At 44.7% G+C, this 25136-nt stretch overlaps 1 protein-coding gene and 1 non-coding gene across 7 annotated transcripts in view; one reads left to right on the top strand and one right to left on the bottom strand.

Moving 5' to 3' along the window:
• The window catches only part of MSI2 (musashi RNA binding protein 2), a 429533-nt gene extending 409529 nt beyond the window's left edge, over positions 1-20004 (top strand). For 4 of the 6 annotated variants that reach the window (XM_024234809.3, XM_054535667.2, XM_054535666.2 and 1 more), the window contains 3 exons: positions 10294-10448; positions 12352-12424; positions 14893-20004. In XM_024234809.3, the coding sequence (XP_024090577.2) occupies positions 10294-10448; positions 12352-12393 (197 nt within the window). In that variant the 3' untranslated portion in view covers positions 12394-12424; positions 14893-20004. Of the gene's footprint in view, positions 1-10239; positions 10449-12351; positions 12425-14892 lie in introns of all 6 variants that reach the window. The other 2 variants (XM_024234807.3, XM_054535665.2) reach the window with 1 other exon arrangement.
• Positions 20005-20859: 855 nt separating this feature from the next.
• On the bottom strand, positions 20860-20923 carry LOC112129773 (U7 small nuclear RNA). Its single transcript, XR_002912126.3, has one exon. It is a non-coding gene; the product is annotated as a U7 small nuclear RNA (small nuclear RNA).
• Positions 20924-25136: the final 4213 nt, after the last annotated feature.

Raw genomic sequence — 25136 nt, 5'->3', positions numbered from 1 at the left:
TGTATCATTTTACACATCTGTCCTCAGACTTCCATCCTTGGGTGCGGTTGATTAAATCTCTTAGGGTTTGGTTCTGTGTGGATGGTATTCATGAATAATAGTGGACCTGTTAATAGCTGCTGCCAATGAGCAAATCAACCCAGAGATTGTGGCCAGTGCAGTGGCTCTTGAACTTTGCTGCTGTTCCTAACAGGAACTTTGATCCTGTTAGGATCACCTGGGGAGTTTTTAAACTGTGCAGTGGCCAGGCTGCATCACAGACCCATCAAACCAGAATCTAGCAGGGTGAGCCTCAGGCAGGCCCAGTGTGTAACACTGGGCTCAAGTATCATCATGTTCTTGCTGGATGTAAAGCTCCATAACATCTCTGTGGCTGTCACTGGTACCCCAGCCTCCTCTAACTGGGAGGTAGGGAGGTGGGGCTGGGATCTCTAGCCTGCTGCTATGGAGCCCACAGCTCTCCTGCCTCCATTGGTCTTCCCAGCAGGGTCAGGAAGGCCACCCTCCAGGGTGGACCAAGGGGTTTTTGTCCTCACAGAGGTACCCTCCTGTCTCTCTCGAGGACAGGCCAGTCCTGGCTGAGATTAAGGGCATGTACCAGTAGAACTAGCAGCCTGCAGCAACTGTAAACAGAGAAGCAGCCGCCCTCCTTGACTGACCAATGGGGGCCTTTTGGTAAGGTCGGATTTTGTTTGTTATTAAAGACCTAATTAGAAACATGAGAGGGAGCTGAATGGCTCTGTGCTTGGCTAATTAGTGACATGTATGCGCCTGCTTTGAACTTCAAGGACACAGAACTATTAGTGCTTACATCAAAAATGGATTAAACTCCTGTGCTTTTATAATCATTAAAGAGGAGCTACTCAAGTGGAAAGTCTTTTGTGTGGGTCCTCAAGGGGCTGCCCCTGGGATACCTTCCCCACCCCACCCTGCCCCCTGCCTGCTAGAGCCCCAGCAGTGAGTTTTCTATTAGATATGATTCGGCAGTAAATACCGTTCAGCCCTAGGGTGTGCCAGCTCCCCAAAGGACTTGGCTGTCAGCAGAATGGATTGGTCTTTTAGGACTGAGATCAGCTCTCTGGGTGGCCCCCTGGGTCCAGGCACTTTCCTGGGGTGGGGGAGGAGAGTTCTAGCTAGGGCCCAGGGTTGACCAGGGTTTACTTTCCCTCTGGCAGTGCCCTCTCTGCTTCCACACTAACCCCACCAGTACTGCAAGTCTGCTTATTCTTTGGGCTGTAGCATAGTGGAGGGTGGCCTAGCCCTCAGGAGAGAGGCAGTTCTGTATCTCTTGGGGCAGTCAGATCCTGACCTCAGGGAACCCCCACCCTGATGGAAGAGATGTTTCCACTGCCAGGGAGCTCCCAATTTGGAAAGGCAACAGGGTCCAAGCCCTCAGGAGCTTCTACTCCAAGATTGGAGAATCTATTCTGTGTCCGTGAATTTGCAATTTCTCTGGGGCAAAGAAAGATCCAAGTAAACAGAGGAAACCTTGTCAAAGTATGATTCCAGAAGGGACAACTGAGCAGCATGATTTAAAAAGCATGTGCCTTCAAGTTAGAGCCAGATTTGGTCCTGTCTGAGACACTGCGTGGCATTGGACACATTTCCTAGCTGCTCAAACCCTTGGTCTCCTTATCTGTAACAGGGGTTACACAGCTGCTCTTACAAGATGTTCAGAGCATGAAAAAAGATGGTGTGAAACACCTACCAACATGCCTGGCAACACAGTAGGGGCTCATAAGTATGAGTTCCCTTTCCAGCCTCACACCTGCAGAAGCTACAGCTTCTAGAACTTTGTGCTTCTTGCCTCATTGGTTTTCACCTCTAGGCCCTGTTTTGTCCCTACTAGTATCAGGCCTAACAGGGGCAGAGTGATATCTAATTCTTACATAGCTTTTCATCATGATTGAGAAGACTACATTAGGCTGCCTCGTAAGTCTGTGGTCCTAGCCTTGGATTTCATAGTGTTTTCTTTTAGCAGCAGTCTGTCATGCAGAAACTGGGCCTGCAGTGAGTGCAATCACTTATAAGACACAAGCAAGGATCTGAGCCTCCTGGCAGGTGGCAGGCAGGGAGGTGGCTTTCAGGTTGGGAATTGGTGCCTGAGCACACCACAGAGCAGCAACATGAGAGGATGGCTGGCAACACGTGGGGAAAAGCCAAACTGACTTCTTTTTTGAAAAAAGAGACGGGTGTGCTTCAAAGACAGAGGCAGTCAATGGATCAAAGCAAAGCAAGGGACAATTTCAGGACTGAACTAGGAGAAACTTGGAGCCACCAAACTGTGAGAGACAATAGGGAGTTGTCTCTGGGCAGCAAGCTCCCTGTCTATTTCCTGTGGAGTCTCAGACCTGGGAGGGCTGGATGAGGAAGCAAAGGCTCTGATGTCACCCAACAGGGGCCACCTCTCTGCCTTTTCTCTGCTGAGTGGTGGTGGTGGCATCTCACCTCCCCAGGGCTGCGTGCCCAGCTGCTGGGTGGTTCAATGCAGCATGGCATGGGTGCTGTGGGTTCCGGGGAGCCTCCTTGTCTGTTATTCCTTGCAAATTCTAACCTGTGTGGGCCTGGGGTCTGAAGCCAATTAATTTAAGGAAGAGGCAGCAGGATGTTAGTGTTAAGACACCGCCTGCTTCAGCCAAACCATAAACATTTGTCTCTTGGGTTGGTTTTCCCTCCTCTTCTGAAGCACTTTAGAGACTCAGGGTAAGGTGTTGTTGAAGCATCCATTCACGGTGGAGAGGGATCAGGAACACCATCCTGCGTTTGAGACTTGAAGCCTGGTCTGGTGAAGCCTGGCAGATAGTTTACACAAGCAGAACAAGCCCTGTGCCAATGCCAGGCAGGAGTGATATCCGGTCACCGCACAGGGCCCCAGTGACTGCCTCATGGCCTTTCCCTTCCCGGGGCCTTCCGCACTTGCCTCCCGGAAACCTGCAAACAAGCCCAGTCCCTCAGGGCCTTTGGGGGTTGAGAGAAATGAGAACTGACTTCGGCTCCAGAAAGTTATTTCCTTGGCCTCATGACAAAAGCCTGGTTTGTCTGGCCACAAGGCCACAGCCCGTTCAAGGCTGCTCCATCCCCAGAATTTACACCATGAGCAGACAGCAGTCAACTGCTAACCACCATCCTCCCTCACCCACCTTCCCAACCCACCAGTCCAGAACCCACCCAGCCTGGCCTTGGGGCTTGAGATACACTTACAGACCCAAATCAGGGCTGATAATAAAAACATACCAGGAGGGCCGGGCACAGTGGCTCAGGCCTGTAATCCCAGCACTTTGGGAGGCTGAGGCAGGTGGATCACCTGAGGTCAGGAGTTCGAGACCAACCTGGCCAACATGGTGAAACCCTGTCTCTACTAAAAATACAAAAATTAGCCAGATTTGGTGCCGCACACCTGTAATCCCAGGTACTCAGAAGGTTGAGGCAGGAAAACCACTTGAACCCAGGAGGCAGAGGTTGCAGTGAGTCGAGATTACACCGCTGCACTGTTGAGATTATATCTCAACAGCAAATGCATGGTCCTAGCCACAAAGCCTTTCTCAGATACGTCGGTTCTGGGTGTTTGGAACTTTTTCCTTACACCGATCCGAATGGTAGTGTGCTTCCCCAGCTTTACCACTCACATGTTATATGAGAGTTTTAGAACTGGCTAATAATGATATTATCTCCTGAGGGTTTTGGGGGAGTGTGACTTGACCAGAAGCCAAGATCTTTCTACAAAATAATTCACAAGTGTTAAGTGCTAATGTCCATCAGTTCCCTACTTGAGACAGGCCAACATTAACCAGTAGACATTATCAGCACCAACCTCAGTGGTCTGAAGCAGGTTAAGTTTTGAGAACGAGCAGAAACTACAACTTATCATAAGACTGGCGCCATTGTCACTGACATTTGGAATGTCTGTGTGATGCTGTCTGCCCTGTCAGCCCAGTGCATGCACAGACACTCACCATGTGTCCCGTGCAGTGTGTAAGAGGAGCCAGGGGACTCCAGATACATCAAGACTAGCATGATGTTGACACCAGGCTGAGTTTGTACCTCTCAGTAATATATCTGTTTGTATATGCAGACAGTGAAAAAGAAATCCCATCACGTTGCTCTCTTAATCCTCCCCCAGTTTTAAAGTATTTTCCTCCTTCCCTTCTGAAATAGCCTGAATTTCAGCAGAGGTTTAAAAACTACATTGTGTATAAAATTGATTGTCCCTGCATCTGGGTCCCTGAACTGATTTGATTTTAATTTAGCGTGTCATACAGTTTTCCCAGGTTGGACATCATTGCCGATCTTCTCTACCAGTCTCTCCTACCTCCAGGCTAAGCTCTAGAAGGAAAGCTTGAGCCAAGGATTGCTGGGACATAGCTGGCCGGGCAGACTCCTGAAGTGTAATCCTACCTTGCTCTGCTCGAGACGTGCCAATTCATAACCGAGCGTTCTCCTTCCATAATCAGAAATAGATTTTGTCTTTTCCTGCTGACCTTTCCCATTTGACCATCTGCAATTATTTACAGTGGGCACTGCTTTCAGAGGACACATGAAGGAAACTGCAGAATGGGGTCCCCAATTCTGTTCCCCAGGAAGGCCTTTGGCTGCCCAGTTGCCGAAATTCAGAGCCCTCCAGTAAAGAGTGGCTGGCTGTTCAGAGGGACTAATGCAGACCCTTACTGTTGACAGCCAACTGGCATTGTGGACCCAGTGTCCACTGAGGAATGGCAGAAGGTTGCTCTTACTCTTTGGAGAATATGCCCTCTGACTAGGAACATAGAGTTCCCTGAGAGCCCTGGGAGTTCCCCACCTGCCTGGAGGAGTTTCTTGCTAATAGGGGAGACAGAGTCCTATGGCTATGGAGTTTTAAATCAAGGCAGATATAAGCATGATATAGACTAGACGAAGGTAGAGGTGTGTGTTGGAGAGTGTGATAACTTTATTTAGTTTCTTTAAATTCCTCTGAAACAAAAACTCCTAAAATTCAGTGTGATGGATTAACACAGCCTCTGTCCTCATAGACTATAACACAGGCTTATGACCTCTCCTGCTCTCAGTCCTCCATCCTGTCAGGACTAGGGGTTGGGAGTGGAGGCCGTGACACCAGTCAGCCCAAATCCCTTCTGAATTGGACTTGGCAAGGGTGGGCCCTTCATTGCATTTGCCTCCCTGAGCCACACGCACAGGCTGGGCAGGGAAGAGTCTCTCTCCCGGAAATGTACTAGGGGCCACTGCGGTCTTCTGCCTGAAATGAAACCTGGCAGCAGCAGATGACTCACAAAGCGGATGACTGAAATTGTCTTGAGGGCTGGCCCTGGCCTTTGCGGAAATGTGAGACCCACCAAACCAGGAGCTGGGTCTAGGGCTGGAACTTGGTGGGCCCCTGGCTTGTTCCAAATATGTGAACTGAGCTCATCTGGAAAAGATTTTGTAAACATTTGCTTTCTCTGGATTGGTAATAATCCAATTTTCAGGCCTTAGAGCCAGAGGTGCCCCCCTCATTGTCCTGGCTCTAGCTTTTTGCCTCAGGTCCAGTGACATCACTTAGGGACAACACAGAAATTACTGGACTAGACTTCCATACCTTTTCTACACCCACAGTGAGGCTGTTCTGACTACCACCACTTCCCTACCCTCCATGCCTAATTCCACTCTCAGCTCAGCCCCTTCTCACCACAGTTGGGCAGAGCCACATGCTGGCCAGACAGCAGGCATCTCTCCCATCTCGCTTTAGAACCCTAAGGGAAAGGTGCCCAGTAGCTCTGGGTCCAACCCTTGCAGGTGAGAGTCTAAGCCTGCAGCATCCGTCTCTGTTAATATAGCCAGGATAAGATTCTTGGGCTTTCCTAGGTCAGCCATCAGATTATTTTATTGATGGGCAGGAAGGTTCTCCTTTTATCCAATGTGAAATGCCACCAACTTTCATTCAAGTGCATCTCCTCTTGCCGTCCTCGGTGAGATTCGGTGTCCTTGCTTTTCTGGCCCCCATTTCCAGGAGTCGTTTCTTCAGGCCCAAGATGATTAAATGCACCAAATGGATCAATTGGGTTTTTTGTCAATCACCTCCTGATTCATATGGCGAGTGAATTGCATTTTCCTGTATCAGATTTTCCTAAATCTGCATGTGGTACCTGCCTTATTGGGCTCTGCATACATAACTATTTCAGAAATAGAGTGTGTTTGTTTTAAACTTGACAAGTTACAGAGCTCTGTCTCTTTTTCGTTCTTGAAGCAGTCCTGTGAGTCAGATTGAATAAGGAAAGCATCACTCACTTGCTATAGATGAGGACTTGGGCTTGTGAGTGGCTTCTTAGCCCAAGGCACCTGACTGTAAGAGCAGAGCTGGGGTCACAGTCAGGTCTTCTGCCTCTGAGTCCAGTGCTCCCTTTCTCTACATCATTGCTGCCTCTCTGTGGGTGCCACCTTGACTGGGAAAGCCCAGAGGATATTGGAGAGTGAGGGTGAGGGGCAAAGAGAAACCTGCCATGGATGCTGCTAATGAAATGAACCTGATCACCACAGTGAGTCCCCAAACTGCCATCCTAGAGCAGGGCTTGTCCCAAGCCCCTTAACGCTCACAGCTCCTCCTGCAAAAATGCCAAGATGTTTGCAAGACATTGTCCTCTTCTGGGACAGGAGTCATAATATCCAATTTATAAACCTCAGCACTGTTTATTTATTCAACAAAGTGTGCTCCCTGCCCCCGCCCCCTCACACACACACCCTAGCTGAGCAGTAGACAAGGTGCCCTTGCCCACTAAGAGCCATGTCCCATCCTCTCTTCCCGAGCTGATCCTGGTATATGGGACCAATTCTGGCCCCCCAAAATAAGTCTCCGTGCCTGGGGAAAGGCACCGTTCGCTTAGAAAGATCACTGAGAATTGACTGGCGAATGACTTCCACAGAAAGCACCCTCAGGTGAGAGATTTGGCTTCATGCCTTCTCCCATCCCCAACCCCACTCCCCACGTCTCCTCTTAGAGGGAGACGGGCTTCTCAAATGACCCCCTTTCCTGTGTAGCCAGCCAGTGTTCAGTTTGTGGAGTTACGCTGACTTTGCAAAAGAAGAAAACTGCTTTGTCCCTAATGCCTTCCCACTGTCAGACAGCAGGAACAGCTACTGACAAGTTTATGTGCCAAGTGGCAGTCCCCATTCTCTCCTAAGCAGTCAGAGCCGTTGCTTTTTATGAGTCTTCTCAAAGATGCATGGGTTTCCAGATGGCTTGTTCGGGGACTTTAACATGCTTTCTGGAGCCTGGGTCTTCTGCTCACAGAGACAGACAGAGAGAAGTGTCGACTGTGGAAAATAGAGGCTCCTCTCTTCCATGCGCCCAGCCCTCAAGGGTGTGGGTTCCACTGCCCAGAAGCCTAGCTAGAGGCGGGACCAGCCAGAACTGGGTGCTTATTGCCTGCTGGCTGCGCCCTCTAGTGGGGACCCAGCAGCCCTGTCTTTCACCCCTGGCTGTGGGACATCTGCAAGGTGACTTTGAGCTGAGGCTCTGGCATCGTGATGAGCAAGTGCATAATAAAACGGGACTTGGGATTTGAAAGCTGCATTCTAATACAGTGTCTTCTCCACGGTGATTTTAGTGTCATTTGATGGAGGAGGACTGAGCAAGGAGGGGTAATATAGACCTAAGATGAGCTGCTTATTGTGAAATTCCCTTCAGGCCAACTCAGAAACCACAGGCCTCCCCACACACGGGAATGGGAGTGGTTGCCGAGGATGGGCATAATACTAACAGCCCTTTTGTCTTCTATCTAAGCCTGCAGAAGGGGGCATTTCTGGACAGCACCCTTCCGTGGGCATGCTACATCCAGTCTCCGAGGCTGCTTCTGCTGGCTAGATTAGTCTCTAGGTGGCTCTCCTGCTGGAAGAAACGGAAACCTAAACCTGCCTCTCCCCACCCATTAGTTAGGTGGGCCTGCCCAACACCTTCCTGGGTTCACATCCGGCCAGACAAGAAAGAAGCCAAAAAACTTTCTTTCCGTCTACCACTGCGCTTCCTCATGCCCACCCCATCCTGTTAGCCTAAAATGGAACAGGCTAATTAGTTCATTTGTATAGGGAGGGGTTTCAGCTGCCTGGACAAAACCAGGAGTCCACTGTCCAAGCTTCTTCTGTTTGCCTGAGCTCAGAAGAAAAAAGTGTGTTAGACTAAGATAATACCGCCTTTTGAATATCTCGGCTTGATATTTGCCTCCATGAGTGAGAGGGCCAAGTGTTATCTGCAAGTTGAATCTTCTGTATTCAAAAATCTCCATCTCTTTTGTCTGCCAGCGCATTCCCAGATCAGCCGTTCACTTGCTCTAAGCCTCTATAATTTATTTTTTTCTTTTTCTCTTTAACCTGCTCTTTCCATTGGCCAGTTTATTCATTTCTCAGCTACAGCTTCAGAGGGGCTCACCTTCGGACTTCCCGCCCCAAGGGCATCTGGAGGCTTCCGTTCTGTTTTCTCTGCTGAGTCGGGAGCCAGGCCCAGCTTGATTTGGTCTCCCGTGTATCTTTGTGTCTCTGTCTCAGTCTCCTGCCAGTGTGCCTTGGGTGCCTCATCAATCTCTTCCCATCCCTGTGACAAGTGGGTGAAAATCAATCCACTTCTGGCTCTTCCAGGCCCACCAGAACTGAGGGCCTCAAATCACAGGCCCCTGGGTAAGGGAGGGGCCAAAGCCAGGAGTGACCCCACCTGCATCGATGTTCTTTGCCTCTGCCATTGAAGGCAACTGGTCATAGGGCAGAGGGGGAGAAGCCAAGGGAGGCAGAAGGGAGAAGTGATTGTTGCAAGGAGCAGCCCTCTGGAGCCGAAGATGTGAAAGTGTGACTCTCAGAATGTCTGGTTCTTTAAGACGGGTTAGCTGTGGCCCAAAGGTAGCCAGCCCAGACTCACCTTGAGGCTTAAAAATCAGTAAGAATTTCCTTTAACAATTAAAAAAATATTGTTTTCCATTTTGGAAAAGAAAATAAAGTTTAAACTACTAAGGGGAAATAAAGGTGAGACAAAATTAACCTGGTTAACTGGTTGACAGGCTGCAGCCCTCATTAGGGTCAGAATGATGGAATTGGGGAGGCCGAGGCAGTGTCACCTTCCACTGCCCCCCGATCTGCAACCCCACCACTCTCTGGATTTGTGCGTGTCAAGTCCACTCTCTCTGTAGCAAAGGTACATCCTGAGCTTGCTGTTCTCACTCTGGAGTTGACATTTGCAGGATAACCAAGAGAAAGCAGGTGTTTTGGTCAGCTATGGTTTAGCTATGAATTGGTTCAGTCGGTATGTTCTGCATTCATACTTCTTTGTCTTTTTTTTTTAAACAAAAGGAAAAAAAGTTTAAATCCCCCCTTTCCTTCTCCTGCAGGAGGTGAGTGTGTGGGTGTCCTGTAGAACCATTGGCTTCCACCCCAGCTCTGGCCCCAGCCTCCAGGTTTACCATTCCCCCGCATCCCTCCCTCCATCCCCTTCTCTCCACCCTAAAAGGAAACTCTCTGCCGCCATCATTACTGTTATGTCAAGATGCCCAAACTCTCCATAACATATCCCATCCTCCGACCACGCTCAGTATTGATGACTTTCATTCAGGGTTATGAATGGGAAGGGCGGGAAGGGAGGGAGTAGCCAGTGGGGAGGGGGGAGTGGCGGGGGTGGGATGGAGAATGGAGATCTTTTTTGTCTTTTTTTAAAAAACAAAACAAATTTGTCATTTAATGGATCCAAAAAGAAAAAGTGAAACACACACACAAAAAAAGATCAAAAATCCCCTCTGCAAAGATTTTTTTTTTTCCTGGACACAAATTGCTTTGTTTCCTGTCACGTTTTAATATCAATATTAACACAATGTGTAGTCTAAAACTAGTTCCTTTGTAGTTTGCATGGGATGTGAATGCTGTCTCAACGTGCCCAGATCTAGAAGACTGCATGAGCATCAATTCAGATGTGAAAAAAAAACTCTTTCTCTCTCTCTCTCTCTTCCATATATATCTCTATTTCTATTGTGATAATTTGGTGGGCAGTGAAGCACCTCCGGTTGGTTGCCGTAGTGTGTTGAATGATTGTTTTTTTATTCTCTATATTTTTGGAGCTCCAAGCTTCTTAGTAGTAGCCTGGGCTGAGTATTCTTGAGTCCCTGCTGATGTTTTCGCATGGCCTTGGTTGAGTGTTAGAAGTTGGGCCTCAGCTGTTTTTCTCAAGTGTTTGGCTTGTAATGACCGGTGCATGCCTGGCTTCTGGCCTCATACCCAGCTCTATTCTCTGCACACCAGTCCTGAATAGCTACAGTGCTCAACCGAATTTTGGCGCGCCCGCTTCCCCGGCAGGCTCCAACCCGGCGCGGCCCGGAGGCTTCCCGGGGGCCAACAGCCCAGGACCTGTCGCCGATCTCTACGGCCCTGCCAGCCAGGACTCCGGAGTGGGGAATTACATAAGTGCGGCCAGCCCACAGCCGGGCTCGGGCTTCGGCCACGGCATAGCTGTAAGTACCTGCCTTCCCCTGCCCTCCTGCCTCCTCCTTCCTCACCAGCTCCTTGTGGCCTGTGGGTGTGCCAGGAAAGCCCAACATCGGGGGCAGAGGAGAGGACAGAGGGTCCCCATCAACATCACACCAGCTCCTGAGGGCTGAAGCCTCCGTTGTCTTAGACGTGTCCTGAGTGCCTCTCGTGTGGCTGTGTGATGGAGCAGAAGGAGCATGGGCAGGTCCGGTTCAGATCACCACTCCATCACCTTCACACAGTGCATCCTTGAGCCACTTCGATAACCCATCTGAATCTCATTTCCCTGGCTGCAAAACCAGAATCTCTATGCTTTCCTCAAAAGATTGTGAGAGGATTATTCGAAATAATGTCACGTGCTGGCACGTAATAGGGCCTCAGTAGTGGCCACCTTCCTTGATCCCCGCTTTCTGGACACTGTCATGTGGGCTGGGACCTGAGAGCTGGGAATGTCCCAGCTCCCCACCAGAGTAGCAGCCTTAGTCAGTAGAGCCCCTGATCTAAGGTCCAGTGGCAGCGCTGGAGCCTGGGAGGTGGTGTGGGGATCCAAGCCCTCTCCCAGGCAGTTTCCTTTGCTAATGTTTCTTACAGTTTCCAGGTTCCAAGTAAGTTCCCATTTGCGTTCTTTAGCTGCAGCCCCCACCCCTTGAAGGCCAGATGCATTTGATATTTGTAATGCTCTGTGGTTCTATAATCTGACTAATCCAGGCAATGGAAATTTGCTTAACAGATTTGCATGCTGTTTTCAGATTGTATTGTTCTTCTCCCTCCCGGTGTGTGTGAGCATGAATGTGCCTGAGCCCACTTGCTCGCTGTCCCTTCCATTTTGGAAACAGAAAATTGGCCAACCTTTGCCCTAGCCAGCCTCGGCATTTTGGAGGCAGTTTGGTTTTGAGCTAAGATGGGTGCGTCTGCAGTCCCAGGCCACGTTCCTGTCAGACTCTGCTTCTGAGTGACAGCTGGCAAGCCCTGCCTTGGGAGCCACGCTGTGGAGAACAAAACATGTGCAGACAGTCTAGGGCACCAAGGTGGCCTCATTCATGCCCCCTGGCATTGGGAGCTCCTCCCTCATACACACACACCCACACACGCACGCACGCACACATGCACACACGCGCACACGCACGTGCACACGCACACACACAGACATGCATGCACACACACACGCACGCACACACAGGCGCGCACACACACATGCACACACGCCTGCCAGCCCTACTTGTGCAGGATGGATCCTTGTTCAGCTCCGCTCCCAAGCCAGTATCACTTAAGTCAGTAGTTTGATGAATCTAGTCCCTTCAGATCAACTGTGGTACCAAATCCAGAATAATATTATTCACCTGAGAGCTGCTCAATTTAGGGGACCATCTATCACCACTTAGAACACAACTCATTTCCATATTCAGCATCCAGAAACACAGACCCAATTTGTTCTTGAAAACCGGGGTCTTTTGACCTGTGGGCTGTGATGTTTTTCTGAAATAACCAGAAAGCATCCCAGTTTGTCTGCACTGGGATTTCTTCTCCCCAGCTAGAGCCATTGGGACTGCGGACAGAGACTTATCTTTGCACTCTGGGGTTCAGGGCAACATGCCCATCACTGGGGGCACAAACCCCCGTTTCCCACCATCCACCCACACCTCTGAATCTGGCTTTTGATTTTCCCCGGGGTAAGCAGATAGGCTTGGTAGGGGTGGAGGGAGTGGGGACTAGGGGTTTGGAGCTGAGGAGGATGTCATCCTGGCCCCTCATGGCACGATGTCTCAGAATTACATATTCATGCTGGCAACCACAGAACTAGTCCTAGAGATAATTTCCTTTCCCAGAATATGACAATCTGTTCCCATGTATAGCACACTGATGACCTTAACAATTGTGCAATTTTAGGGACCTTTGATTGCAACGGCCTTTACAAATGGATACCATTGAGCAGGTGCTTTCGTTGCCATCTCACTCTGAGGTATTACCGTCTCTGCCATGTGTCTCTGCCCTGCCGGTGTGTCCGTACATGTATGTCCATGGGTCATACATGTACGTGCGTGCCCCTGTCTCATCACATCCACATCTCTCTCTCCTCTTTCTGGACCCCTTTTCAGGAGGGTGGGGGCAAAAACAAATCCAGTCTTTTAATCTCTCATCTCTTCCTCCAGCTTTTAATCATGACCCCCACCTTTTTGACTCTCTTTTTTTCTTAATTTGGTTCTTTGGATTCTTTTTCTGTATCTTTCCCACCCTTCATCTTTCTCTGTCTTGAAATACAATCAAGAGTGTGGGAAACTGGAAGGAGATCTCGTGCTGCGCCCATCCCAGGGGGATAGAGGCAGGGAAACATTGGGCTTCTGCTAGGCCTGGAAGCAGGGATGGGGGCCAGGGCCACCCACTCCTGGAGGTCCTTTGAGCTGGCCCTGTGGGTTGCTGGGCCTCTTCAGCTCCCCAGGCCTTGCTGGGGCTCAGCCAATGGGGTTCATGAAGTCAAACAGCCAGACCCCATCTTTTAGTGAAAATAACATTTTTTGCCAGTAACTACTGAGTAATTATCCAGATTACCGCACGAAAAGAAATTAAATTAACGACATCACCTGTGTAACATGGATTTGGATCCCTGCCAGTTTCCTAACCTTTTTAACTGAGCTCAAGTTAATTAAACATTTTTTCAATCACTTTGATGGGGATATGGAGGGGACGGAAGAGAGGAGAGGGAGGTTGGGGCAGTGAGGAAGCCCCTTGCCACACACTCCTTTGGAAATGAGTATCTGTCCTTCTTGGGAAGAACACCAGCAAGGGGGAGGGGTTGTCCTTGTGAAAGCACTAGATGTGTACTCTGTTAGCACATTAAGTTTGTGAGGTTGGAACATGGATCTGTCTCTGGAAAAGAGAGGGTGACAGCTGAGGCCAGGGAATGGATTCCACTCGGAAAATCCCACAGAGGCACCGGAGCCTTTCACTCTTGGAGTTGGGATGTAGAAGCAAGGCTGGAGATGAACTGGCCACGTTGGGCTTGCACTTCATTGGATGCCTCTCTTGTAGAGAGGGATTGCTCCTGGCTCCTGAGTCGGACCAGGTGGAGAACTGGGTTGAGTTGAGCTCCATAAATCTCTTGGATTTCTCTAATGTTGCTGCTAAGGGATCACCTCAACTAACGCAACTGCCTCTCTTAACCAAATAAACCATGTGTGTGAATTCTCCCACCCCTCGCCTCCACTTCCCCCTGAGCACTGACCCAGCCATTGCTGGCCAGAGCCAGAGGCCACTAACAGTTTGAAGGAAAGCTACTCGCTACTAATTAAGCTGGGTTTGGGGGCCCAGAGGAAGTAAGGTTTCTCTGAGAGCAGGGACAACTGGTATCACCAAGAACTCTGGAGACTGAAGATGGCTCCAGCCGTTTGTGGAGTCAGATGAAGAGGGGGTTAAACAACTACCAGGCACAGCAGACCCTTGAAAGGCCAGACACTGGGGCTGCCTGTGCTCCCTCCCTACCTCCCCTGGAAGAGAAGGAGTGGTGTAGGGCTTCCTGCCCACAGCTCCATATACCCTCAAGGCCACTAAAGCCTTTCCATAGGGGTGGGGTGGGGTGGGGTGGAATGGGATCGGGGAGGCTGCTACCAGCCCATCCTCCCTCATCTAAGTCTAGGGCTCAATTTCCAGAGAAGGATGAAGTAACCAAGAGTGTGGTAGCAACTCACTCCCTTCCAAAATGGATTAGGTGAGCTCATAGAGTCACGTGGCTGCACCGCAGCAGTCAGGAAGGACTGGTCAAACACACCCATTGTCCCCAACCCTCTGACATTCAGCGCCATCCACAAAACAGGAGCCCAGGCCCCCCACCCCCAGTCAATTCAGGGAGACTCAGTTAACACGTCTGTGAATCCTGGGCCTGTTTTTGTTTCCTGTAACCAAAGCCGGTTATTTGTTGTATATTTTTAGTGTCATGACCTTTAGTTTTTGGTATATATGATCTTTTAGTGTAAGTTTGCATTTAAAAGTTATTGATGGGTATCTAATAAAGGCAAAAGTTTGCGGGGTTTGTTTTTTTTTTTTAACATTTAGCTTTGAAAACAGAAGTTTAAACAGAAAAAAGGTATCTCAGGTCAATGGGCAGTTTGCCCACCTGGCTGCAATCCCTGTGACCACATTTCCCACCATTGCCTCAAGAACCCTATGGTACTATATCAAATCAGCAAAAGAGTTGAAGCCTTGTCCTCTCCCCAGTGTCAGGTATGGTTTAGATGTCAGATTTCCCAACCTGTGATCTCAGTAAGCTTCTAGCCAGGTGATTTTCATGCATATTCAATAGTCCAGTGAAGTCCATCTTTGAAACTCTAGTTAAAACAGTGGAGGAAATCGCATACTTGTCTGACACTTCTTTCTCCTCCCCTCTCCCCTCCACTTTGTTTTCTTCTGGACATCCTGGCCTTCCCTGCCCTGCAGAGCATACCTGGATGTCCAGGCAAGACTGGGCGAAGTTTCTGAGTGGCCCTTTGTTTAGGTGATGTCCTCAGACCTGGACCCCCACCAGCCTCACTCCCCATCCCAACCAGAGATGGCTCACTTCGGATCGAGGGTTGACTACATCTCATCATCTCACGAATCTGCTGTAATATAAGACAACAGCTTTTAAATGTGTATATAACCCATGATTTCGGTTTTGTTTTGTTTTGTTTTTCTTGATGGTTTCCCTCTCCCTCCCTCTCTTCCCATTGTCCTTTTAAATCTCTTTGAATCACATTTGGTAGTGATTTTGACTTAGTCCAGTAGTCACATAGCTTTAATATCTAGTTCAAAGCTAACCATAGTATAATTGTTATATTAAGGAGTTATTTTTTCTTAAAAATTTTTTTTTGCTTGTTTTGGTTCTGTTCTCACTTTTAAAGGATGCTGAGATGGTAATATTACTCTCCCTATTTTGGTACCAATTCTGAGACTGTATGAATTTTCAGGTGGAACTTTAGCACACACTGAAGCAAAGTTGTGAAGTGCGGGGCGGGAGGTGGGCATGAGCTTTCTATTTTGCGTTGTAGAAGAAGTGAGATGTAGTAAGCTGATTAACAGACTCTCTAGCAGTTCTTTTTGTGATGTCTCTTTGTTAATCTGAGTCTATCTATTTTCGGCAATAAGGTAAGGACGACAGTGTTTTGAGTGTCCTCCTTTTCTATAAGTGCTTTTTTTCTGTTGAAAGAGGTGATATTATAAGGTTTTTTGAAATTGTGAATTCTAAAAAAGAAATGTTGTAAATACAATTCCATTAACTACATAGAAACTATTAAGAAAGAGAGAATCAAAAATATTTTTGTGAGGGAGTCGGTCCCAGGCAGTTTGATGCTCTGTGGAAGGAGGCAGGAAGGGAACGTTGGCCAAGTCAGTTACTGAGATGAAGATCGCCCAGCTGCCAGGACCACCCCAGGACAAGTTAGAGCACTGTTTAGCTCCTTTGTCTGTGTGATAGACCTAAGAATTGTATTAGTGTTGTACCAGCCTATTAACCTCTTGTCTGTGCACAGCTTCAAATGTTACCGTCTAGTTAGATTTTTATTTAAAATATGAAAAACTGCTTTTCCCAAGACGTTTTTTAAAAACAAAGCTACAATTTTAATATTTAACATATTTAAAGTTTCAAAGCACACCTGTTTGGCTTGGGTAGGGGTGGGGTGGGGGGGACATTCTTTTTCAGTCTTAATTTTTAAATATTTGATCATTTTCTATTGTCCAATCATTTCAGCATCTCCAAAGGTCCCTAGGACACTTTGCCTCTCTTCTCCCCCTGCCCCCACCCTGCTCCCACATCTGGGGGCCCATGGGCCAGGAGTGGATAAGCCTGCATTAATACAACCTTTCTCCATTCACTTTCTATTTACAAATTAGGAAAGCAACCTTTTGGTTTATATATATTTTTTTTAATACCTCAGTGCTGCAAGTATCACCAGAGAGGCTATGGAAGAATTTTTTTTTAATTTATTGTAGATGTAAACAGAATTTTAAAAATAAAAAGTATAAACATCACTGCACTGTGACTGGTGGGAAAAACTGACAGTTTCCTCTTTGCACATGTTTAACATTTGGCTGTTATAATATATGGTCCTCGGTTGGGGAAAGATACTTATGATGAAGGATATTTTTTAATTTAACTTTTTTTTTAATATTGGTAATAGGTCGGCAACAGCAACTATAGAAGTACAACTCAATAGATGGCATTAAAACATATTGTAGTGTGGATATATATTTTTTCTTTTTTAAAATGTGATATTGACGTTTTATTAATATTTTTTAAATTGTTACGTTTATAAATTTGGTACTTAAGGCACAGCCAGTATGAGACACTGAATGCGACATTTATTATAAAGAGCTGCTGCACTCCTATTTTTATAAATTTTACTAACAAAGTAGACTAATATAGACATTCACAGACATGGTAGGGCAAAAGCATCTTCAAACTAAAGACTCCAAAATGCTAACTCAGAAAGAAAGAAAAAACCCTTTTTCAATTCTAATGAAACAGCAACAACTTTTTTTTAATTAAAAAAAAAATCATGTTCTTTGTTTTTCTAATAAAATGTTAGGTTGTTTGGTGAGGTTTTTTTGTTGTTTTTTTCCTTTCTTTGTTTCTTTTCTTTTCCCCCAAACAACCAGATTAAATGCTGAGCGCTTTTAAAATATCAAAACTTGTTCAAGTCATAAAACAACAAAACAGAAGTTTTATTTAAAAAAAAAAAAAGAAAGAAAAAATAGTAAATTCCCAGAAATTCAGTGTTTAGACGAGGGAATTTAATTCCTATTTTGTCCATGTTGGTGATGTACTGTACTTCCCTTCCTTTTCTCTGCATCCCCCATCACCTCATAGAAGACTCTTTGTTGATCATTGTATGTTAATAATGTATAAAATGGCTATCTTGTAAGCGTGCTGTCCTGGTACTAGTGTAGCGACTTTTTTTCTCCTCTTTCTTCTAGTACATATTGATAGGTATAACATAATTAAGGTTTAAAAAAAATTAGACATAGTTATTCAGATTTAGGACCAGTAAGGATAGAACTTTCTCTTATTTATGAAAAAAATGCTAATAATTTTGGGGCAGTTTTTTCCTTTAATTATATTTTTCAATTTCAAGTTTAATTTTATTTTAGCTGATCTGATGTGGTTTCAACTAACCCAAGGTCTCACCATGTTAAAATGCCGGCGGACTCTACGGCGTTTTGTAGATCCCCCCCCCCCCCCACTGTGAAGGGGTGCCATACTACCTTAAATGCTAATGCTAGATATGCAAAACTGGATTTTTTTAATTTATTTTTTAAAAGAGGGAGGCATGGTATATTAAAATGATTTTACTAAGAGAAAAAATATTTTTTTAAGAATGCTCAGAAGAAATTGATAATCTGTGTGAATATGTTTTAGATGTTTATATACCTTTTGAAGAGACCCAGTAGCCCATAGCACAAATCTTGTGGAAATCCGATATGTTTTAATGTGGCTACCTAGGTTTAAGGTTCACGTTAGTCCCCCCATCCATCTAGAAATCCATTTTGAAAGATTTTTGTAAACTCTTTTAGCACTGATGTTCAGCCTTGTCTTTGTTTCAGTTAAGCTCAATGGCGAACATGGGAACCACCTTTCGCCTTCCCTGGGGGAGAAACCCTCTTGGCTGATGGCTTTTCCCCGGAATTATCAAACAGCCACCGGGTGACTTTCTGGCTTCCAGATCCATCTGCCTGAGACCCCCGAACTCCTCTCCTCCCAAGCAGAGGCGAGTGAGTGGCATTAGCTCCCGGACCCATTCCCGGTTCTAGCTGGGCGTGGGACTGACGGAGATGACCAAGCCTTGGTCTGCTCTCTAGCAGCTTCCACAGACTTGGCTCGTGGCCTTCCTCATATCCATTGGGAAAACCAAACAGCCTCGCGCTCTATCCCAGTCGCCCATTAGCTTGATTCAAACAAAGCCCCAACAGGCCTTTGCGTTTTTATCCTTCATAACCTTCATCTTAATTTGAACTTGTAGCTTGGACTTTAAGGTAGCATGGCTCTATTGCTGTCAATTTACTGTTTCACTGCACAGCAATCACAGCCAGTGAATGTTACACACATCTTGCTAGACTAGTATAAAAATCATTGGGTAATTGTTGGTTCTAATGACCTGAAAGGTGTTCAGTTTTTGTTCTTGGTTTTGTTTTGTTTTTGATTTCTTGGGGGTGGGTTTTGCTTGTTGTTCTTTTTCATTTGGGGATTTTTGGGGAAAAAAATTTATTTTTGGTTCCAAATAGAAAAACAAAACCTATTTTGATCTTTAGTGCAAACGAGGGCTAGGGACTTAGCCTCCTCCACCACCTCCACACTGCTTCATTCTGCCATTCACTCACTGCAGCATATTCAAGAATAAAGCAATATCGTTTACTACATTTTTTATTGAAGGTCAGCCATGCTTTCTGTATTATATTGCATATGAAATTGTTTACAAAAGAAACACTAACTCATACTTCTCTTTATCGGTTGCAAGTGGCACGCAGGAACAGAGGGAGAGTGGGGGGCTGGTGGGGGAGGGGAGATTTTTTTTTTCTTGAATGTGCTTCGCAAGCCAGGCTATCTTCCAAGGAAGGCAGACAGTGGGTAGAGCAGAGGGACTGACTGCAGGCAAGCACATTGAAGAAAGACACTGGCGGGTTTCCCCACCCTCACCCCAACGCAGAAAACTAGCAGACGTCAGCTCAGCCCCGTCCTGGGCACAGACACTACACAAGGAGACGCTGGAAGTTAAGCAATACTTTTAATACTGTAATATGTTTGTTTTCTTTTTCTTTCTTTTTTTTCCTACCAAAAAAAAGTAAGTAAACTAAAACACAAAAACATATAAATAAAATCCATCCCTCTTGTCAGGGGCTTGTCGGGGGGCAACCTTAATCCAAACACCTGGCTATCAAATCATCAGAATGTATTGTCTCAGAGAGGATTTCAGTTCCGGGAGGCAGGGGCATGATGGGGGAGGGGGCTGGAGGCTGAGAGACAAAAGTTCCAGAGCCTCCCTCGAAGGTTCTCTACTACTGTATTCTGTACATAATGTACCATCCCGTGTGGAATCTGTGAGTGTCCTCTTAAGTAGCGTGGGCTAGCCAATCTGCCGTTCATGGTGTATTGTAAACTCCGAATTCCATATGTAATAGGATGCAAGTCTAAGCGTTTCATGTGGACATAAATGTATCTAAATAAAACTTTCCCTAGCACTGTGGCTGACCTCACCCTTACTTTTATACTTTAGTATGAAACTGATGAGAACTTTGGTAGTGAGTATTTTTTTTATATATACACATATATATGTATCTATCTATATATATATATCTCAAGCATCTTTCAGGTCTTTGTGTGTGGCTTTCTTAAAGCCCTGTTGTAAAAAATTACTATGTGGATGGCAGTCTCTCACATCACAGATGTGGAAAGTATAATTTTATATTTGTATTTTCAAATAAATAAGTTTGTGAAAGGTTTCCATCCTCTACTGTGGTCCAGAAATCAATGTGTTTGTCTGACAAAAAAAAAAATAAAATAAAATAAACTGTTTTGAACAGAGTTGTTTGGTGTTCTTTCACTTGCAGAGGAGGGCTGGGGTCTGGGAGAGCTGTTGTTTTGCTTGGGCGGGAGAGAATGTCATCAAATCGCACCTGCCACCCTCACCCCTCAGCATGAATGCTGGCCGTGGGCCTCCAGCTGGGAAGAAGCCCCTGCCTTGTCCCCAGGGAGCTTGTGGCACCATTTTTATGAAGTGGCAAGAGAACACTAAGATGGAAGAGCAGACGGGAGAGTGGTGTAGATTAACAGCAGAAGGTACACAGAACCCATGAGTGGACAGGGAATAAACCCCAAAGGTCCTGCGGATCAGAGGACCCAGATGATGGAAGGAGCTAAGAGGCTCTCCCGGGTGCTGCCCTCAGTTATCAATAGTGCGTGGGAGAAGGCGCCAAACCGCATTCCACGACCCTTGAGTAGGGGTCTGAACAGGTGTCAGACCTCTGCCCTCAAGGAGTTTTAAGTTTTGCCTACTGGAAATCATTAGAATCACAAAACTAAAGATGTAGAGACAGATCATCTACAATACGTTCCACCCCTCTCTCTACCAAACAAACAAGAGGATACAAAAGAATTGAGACCCAGTACATTGAGGGCAAGTCCCAATACCTAGTGATGACAGCTACAGCATGCTCTGAATCAGTGGATTCCTCAGCTTTGAAGCCCTGGAGAGAAACACCAGGCCAAGAGGTGTGCAAGGGATGAAGCGTGGATGAAGGACAATGCCTGCCAGTGTCCCTTAGCTGCTTCCTCAAGGCCCCCAGGAAAGCTGTATTCTCCAGGACATGGCCTTCTTGGGTCCCTCCTCCAATTTCCTGTCTCCTGCATATAACAAATTTATCTTTTTTTGTAAAATGGGTTTTCCGGTGAAAACCAGAAAACCAGCTAGACAGGTTCTTTCAAAAAGCTGAAACACTAACAACTTTATTTTAAGGCATTCCCACTACACTGGGGTCCTAGAGGAGACAGTAGAAGATGCATTCGTTTATCTGGAGCTGGAGGCAGGAGCACTGGGTTCCAGGCCCACCCCCTGTGTGTCCACAGACAGCACTCCACAGTGTCTCGTTACATCGTTTAAGGGCAGGAGACAAGAGTATAATCCCTGCTGCCCCACAGAAATGAAAGACCAATGGGAGCTGACATGAGAAATCCCTTTTAGGAATTCTGAGAGAAGTGAGCCAGACACATGAGGCCAGCCACCATGGCCATCCTCCTCATCCTGATTGCTCAGCTCAAAGAAAGGGGAGGCCCAAACCCAGCCCAGGAGCCTAAGGAGAGATAGAGCAGGGAACAGGAGCACCAACTATATGCCAAGTGGCTCATACACATGCCCTGGTTAGTCCCACCTGTGCCACGTGACTATCTACATTGTAATGGTCAAATAAGGTGGATAATTTGCCCATGGTTGTGTGGCTGCTGAGTGGCAGAATGAAACCTCATCTCCAGTACATCCTGCTGCCCCTGGGTTCAAGCCTGGTGACAAATGTCAGCATTAGTGTTGAGTGTGCCTGGGAGGGTGGGAGTGAGGCTTCTAACCTAGGTGCCTACCTGAGTCAACAAAATGCACCAAAAAAAGAGGCAGGACAGTACCAAGCTAGAGAACAACAAACTTTACTGTTTTAATGTTTCATGGAGAAAAAATAAAAAATAAAATAGAAAACAAATCAGCAAAAACTAGAAGGAAAAAGAAGAAACAACAATGTAAAATAAATAACACACAAAGTAGGATAGAAGGAATGAGATCAATTGAATCTACCATTAGCTAAATATGAATGGCTTGAATTTTCTATCATTACAAAATAGATGTGTTTAGAAAAAACAAAACCTGGTTATGCGCTGTGTATACAAACACACTTAAAGTGATGAAAATGGCTAACAATAAAGGGCCGACAAAGAGAAAATAGGCAAATACGAAGAACAAGGGCAAGAATTGAAATGTCAGTATCAGACAGAGTGGAATTTAAGGTTAAAAACACTCCACAGCAATATTATGTCATGACAAAAGACACAATCTATTAAGAAGATACAGTGGCAGTAAACTCTATGTCCCAATTATCAGAGGAACTGAAGACTTTAAATCAAAAGCCACTAGAAATGCAGAGAACTTGATAAAAAATAAAAATACAATTAGATTAATATACCTCTCTTAGAACTAGATGTATTTAATAGACAAAAATAAAGATATAGAAGAATTGAATAATGCAATTAGTAAACCTGATCTGATGGCTCTATATAACCTGATCTGATGGCTCTTTGAATAGAGTTTGCACATTTTTTTTGGTTTATATTCATGGCACATAAAAATCAAATAAGTTTTGGCCAGCGGCCCCCTCCAAAAAAAATTTTAGAAACAAATAATTAACATGTGGCTATAAATATGATAGCTGTGTAAAAATTAAGAAACATTCTGTTGGATCAGAGAGAAAAGTTAAAGAAGATTACAAACTGCCAAAAAGCAACAGAAAACACACATTATACCCAAACTTAATAGCATATAGCCAAAGCTGTACTCAGAGGAAAAATGTAAGCTTCAAATGCCTTCAGATGGAATTTTTTTTTTTTTTGGTGAAGGAATATATTACTTATTCTCCTTAATAAGGTAGCAAATAGCAACCAAAAAAACTAGAAAAAAAGAAATTGATAAATAGAAGCTGAAAGCAATAGAATAGAAAACGTAAGTCCAAAAGCTGTATTTTTATAAACAGTAATAAAATAGACAAATACCCCTGAATAAAGGGGAAATGAGCAAAAATATACAATATGAAGAATATGAAAGGAGATAACAGAGAAAAGAATGAATATTGGCAACAAACCAAAAAATTCAGGAGAATCAGAAAATTTCTTAGCAAATATAAATTACCAAAACTAGTAAGAAGTGGAAAACCAGGATAAACTTATTATCACAAAAGATACTGAAATGATAAATAAAGATATAATATTGAAAAATAGACTGGATCCAAATGAGTTTTATCTGACTAATAATTCCAGCGCCATTTAAACTATTCCAGATGATAGAGAAATATGGAAAGAAAGCTCCCCTGTTTTATGAAACACATGACTTTGCTGTCAAAACCCAATACAGTAATAAAACAAAAAATGTATCTACAGACTTAGGAGCTCAGATGTAAAAATTTGAAATATGATTTTAGCTAGTAGAATTCTACAATATATCAAGAGTATAATTTAATATGGCCAAGCAGGACTTCTTTCAAGAATTCAAGGACATTTCAACATCAGGAAATCTGTCAACATCTATTATACTAGCAAACTAAAGGAGGAAAACCATATGACCATAACAATATATGCTGATAAAGTATTTGAAAAATATGGCAGCTCTTTCTAATAACACCATGGAAAGTTGAAACAGAAAACACTTTACCAAAAGACTATTAATATTTGCCAAACCAACATTAATTATTCTAAATTGTGAAACACAAAACCTATTTCAATTAAAATAAGGAACTTGTAGGGGTGCTGCTGTCACTATTATTACCTTAAACCTTCTAAAAAATAAGATAACAAAAGACATAAACATTGGGAGGAAAAGACAAAGATGATTTTATTTCTAGAAATTTTAAAAGACTGCAGTAAAAGAAAATGAACACAGAAAAATTGCTACTAAAATTCATGAAGACTTTGGCAAGATGGCTGGATGTAAGATAAATACACAAAAACCACTAGGCCTCCTCCTCTCCAGTAATAAGCACTCAGTAATGGAAATAGGAAAAAATATTTAAGGATAAACTTTATAAGAGAGGTATATGCATTATAATAATGGTTGAATTCCCCATCACTAGGGAAATTATGGACTGAAGTATCAATATACATCATATCATAGAAAATTAGGCAGCCATTAGAACAGGTAACCCCAGAATCTAACAAGTGGCTTGAAGAAATGTATGAAGCACAGTTGAATAAGGTAAAATATCTTTGAAAAATACATATATATGTATGTGTGTGTATAAATGTACACATACACAAATTAAAACTACATATGTATGTATGTGAAGATACATATGTGTATATACATCACATGTGTGATGACATGGATACAAAGAGGTACACTCTAGGTTGTTTACATGGGCTCCTGGGATGTGGGGCTGAGAAATAAGACAAGTGGGAGAGGGGGATAGGAAGAGGTGACATGCCGAAAAATACATGTTTAAAGATTTCACTGAAAATTCTGTAAGATACAATTTTTAAAATTTTTTAAGTGTGACTATATGAAAATAAAAATTTTAAAACAAAACTATTTTTAAAAGAGCTGGGATCCACATTCCAGTAATAATAATTACATCTCGACTGGTGAAATGGGGATGACGTTAAGTGGTCAAAGAGGATTCTGGCTTTTCCTGTCCTTTTTAATTTTTCAAAAGAAGTGTGGATTTGTATATTCAGCTGAGATAAAATTAACTTTAAAATTAGCTGTCTAAAAAAGGGAATACAAGAACGTCTGGGAAGAGAAAGTCAATTGTATGCAGTGATATGTGGGTTTTCTCTAATTTTTTTTATTGTACTTTAAGTTTTAGGGTACATGTGCTTATTAATAGTATGTTCTCTCTCTCTACATTTTAAAAGAAAATATGTATCACTTTTTCATCTAAAAACCATTTCCGTTTTTTAAATAATAAAGTATGAACTGAGTTAATAGAAAAAGAAAAGGGTAAGGAATGATTCTGATAGGAGCAAAAGGTAGCTAGGAGCATGCCAAAAGAGTCCTGTGGTCAGGAAGCTGCAGGGACAGAGATATCCCTCTGGGAGAACCTGATTTCATGTAAGCACTAAATACAACAGGTTCAAGGCCACAATCCTTCCTACCTTCCAAAGACAATAATGCATTTTTAAAATCAGATACATTGAGGTATAAAATTACATATAACACATATAACACAATGCATCCATTTTAAGTGCACAATTACACGAGTTTTGACAAATGTATACTATACACCTGTTTGACTCCCTGCATAGTCAAAATAGAGAACCTTTCCATCACTTCAAAAATTCTCTTGAGCTCCTTACTGGCATCCCTGGTCCGAGACAATAACTGACCTACTTTTAGTCACTATAGCTTAGTTTTGCCTATTCTGGAGTTTCATATAACTTGAATCAAACAGGATGGGTTCTTTGTGTC

The sequence above is a fragment of the Pongo abelii genome, chromosome 19 (assembly GCF_028885655.2).
Source record: "Pongo abelii isolate AG06213 chromosome 19, NHGRI_mPonAbe1-v2.0_pri, whole genome shotgun sequence".
Classification (NCBI taxonomy): Eukaryota; Metazoa; Chordata; class Mammalia; order Primates; family Hominidae; genus Pongo; species Pongo abelii.
This window is presented reverse-complemented; position numbering and strand designations above follow the sequence as displayed.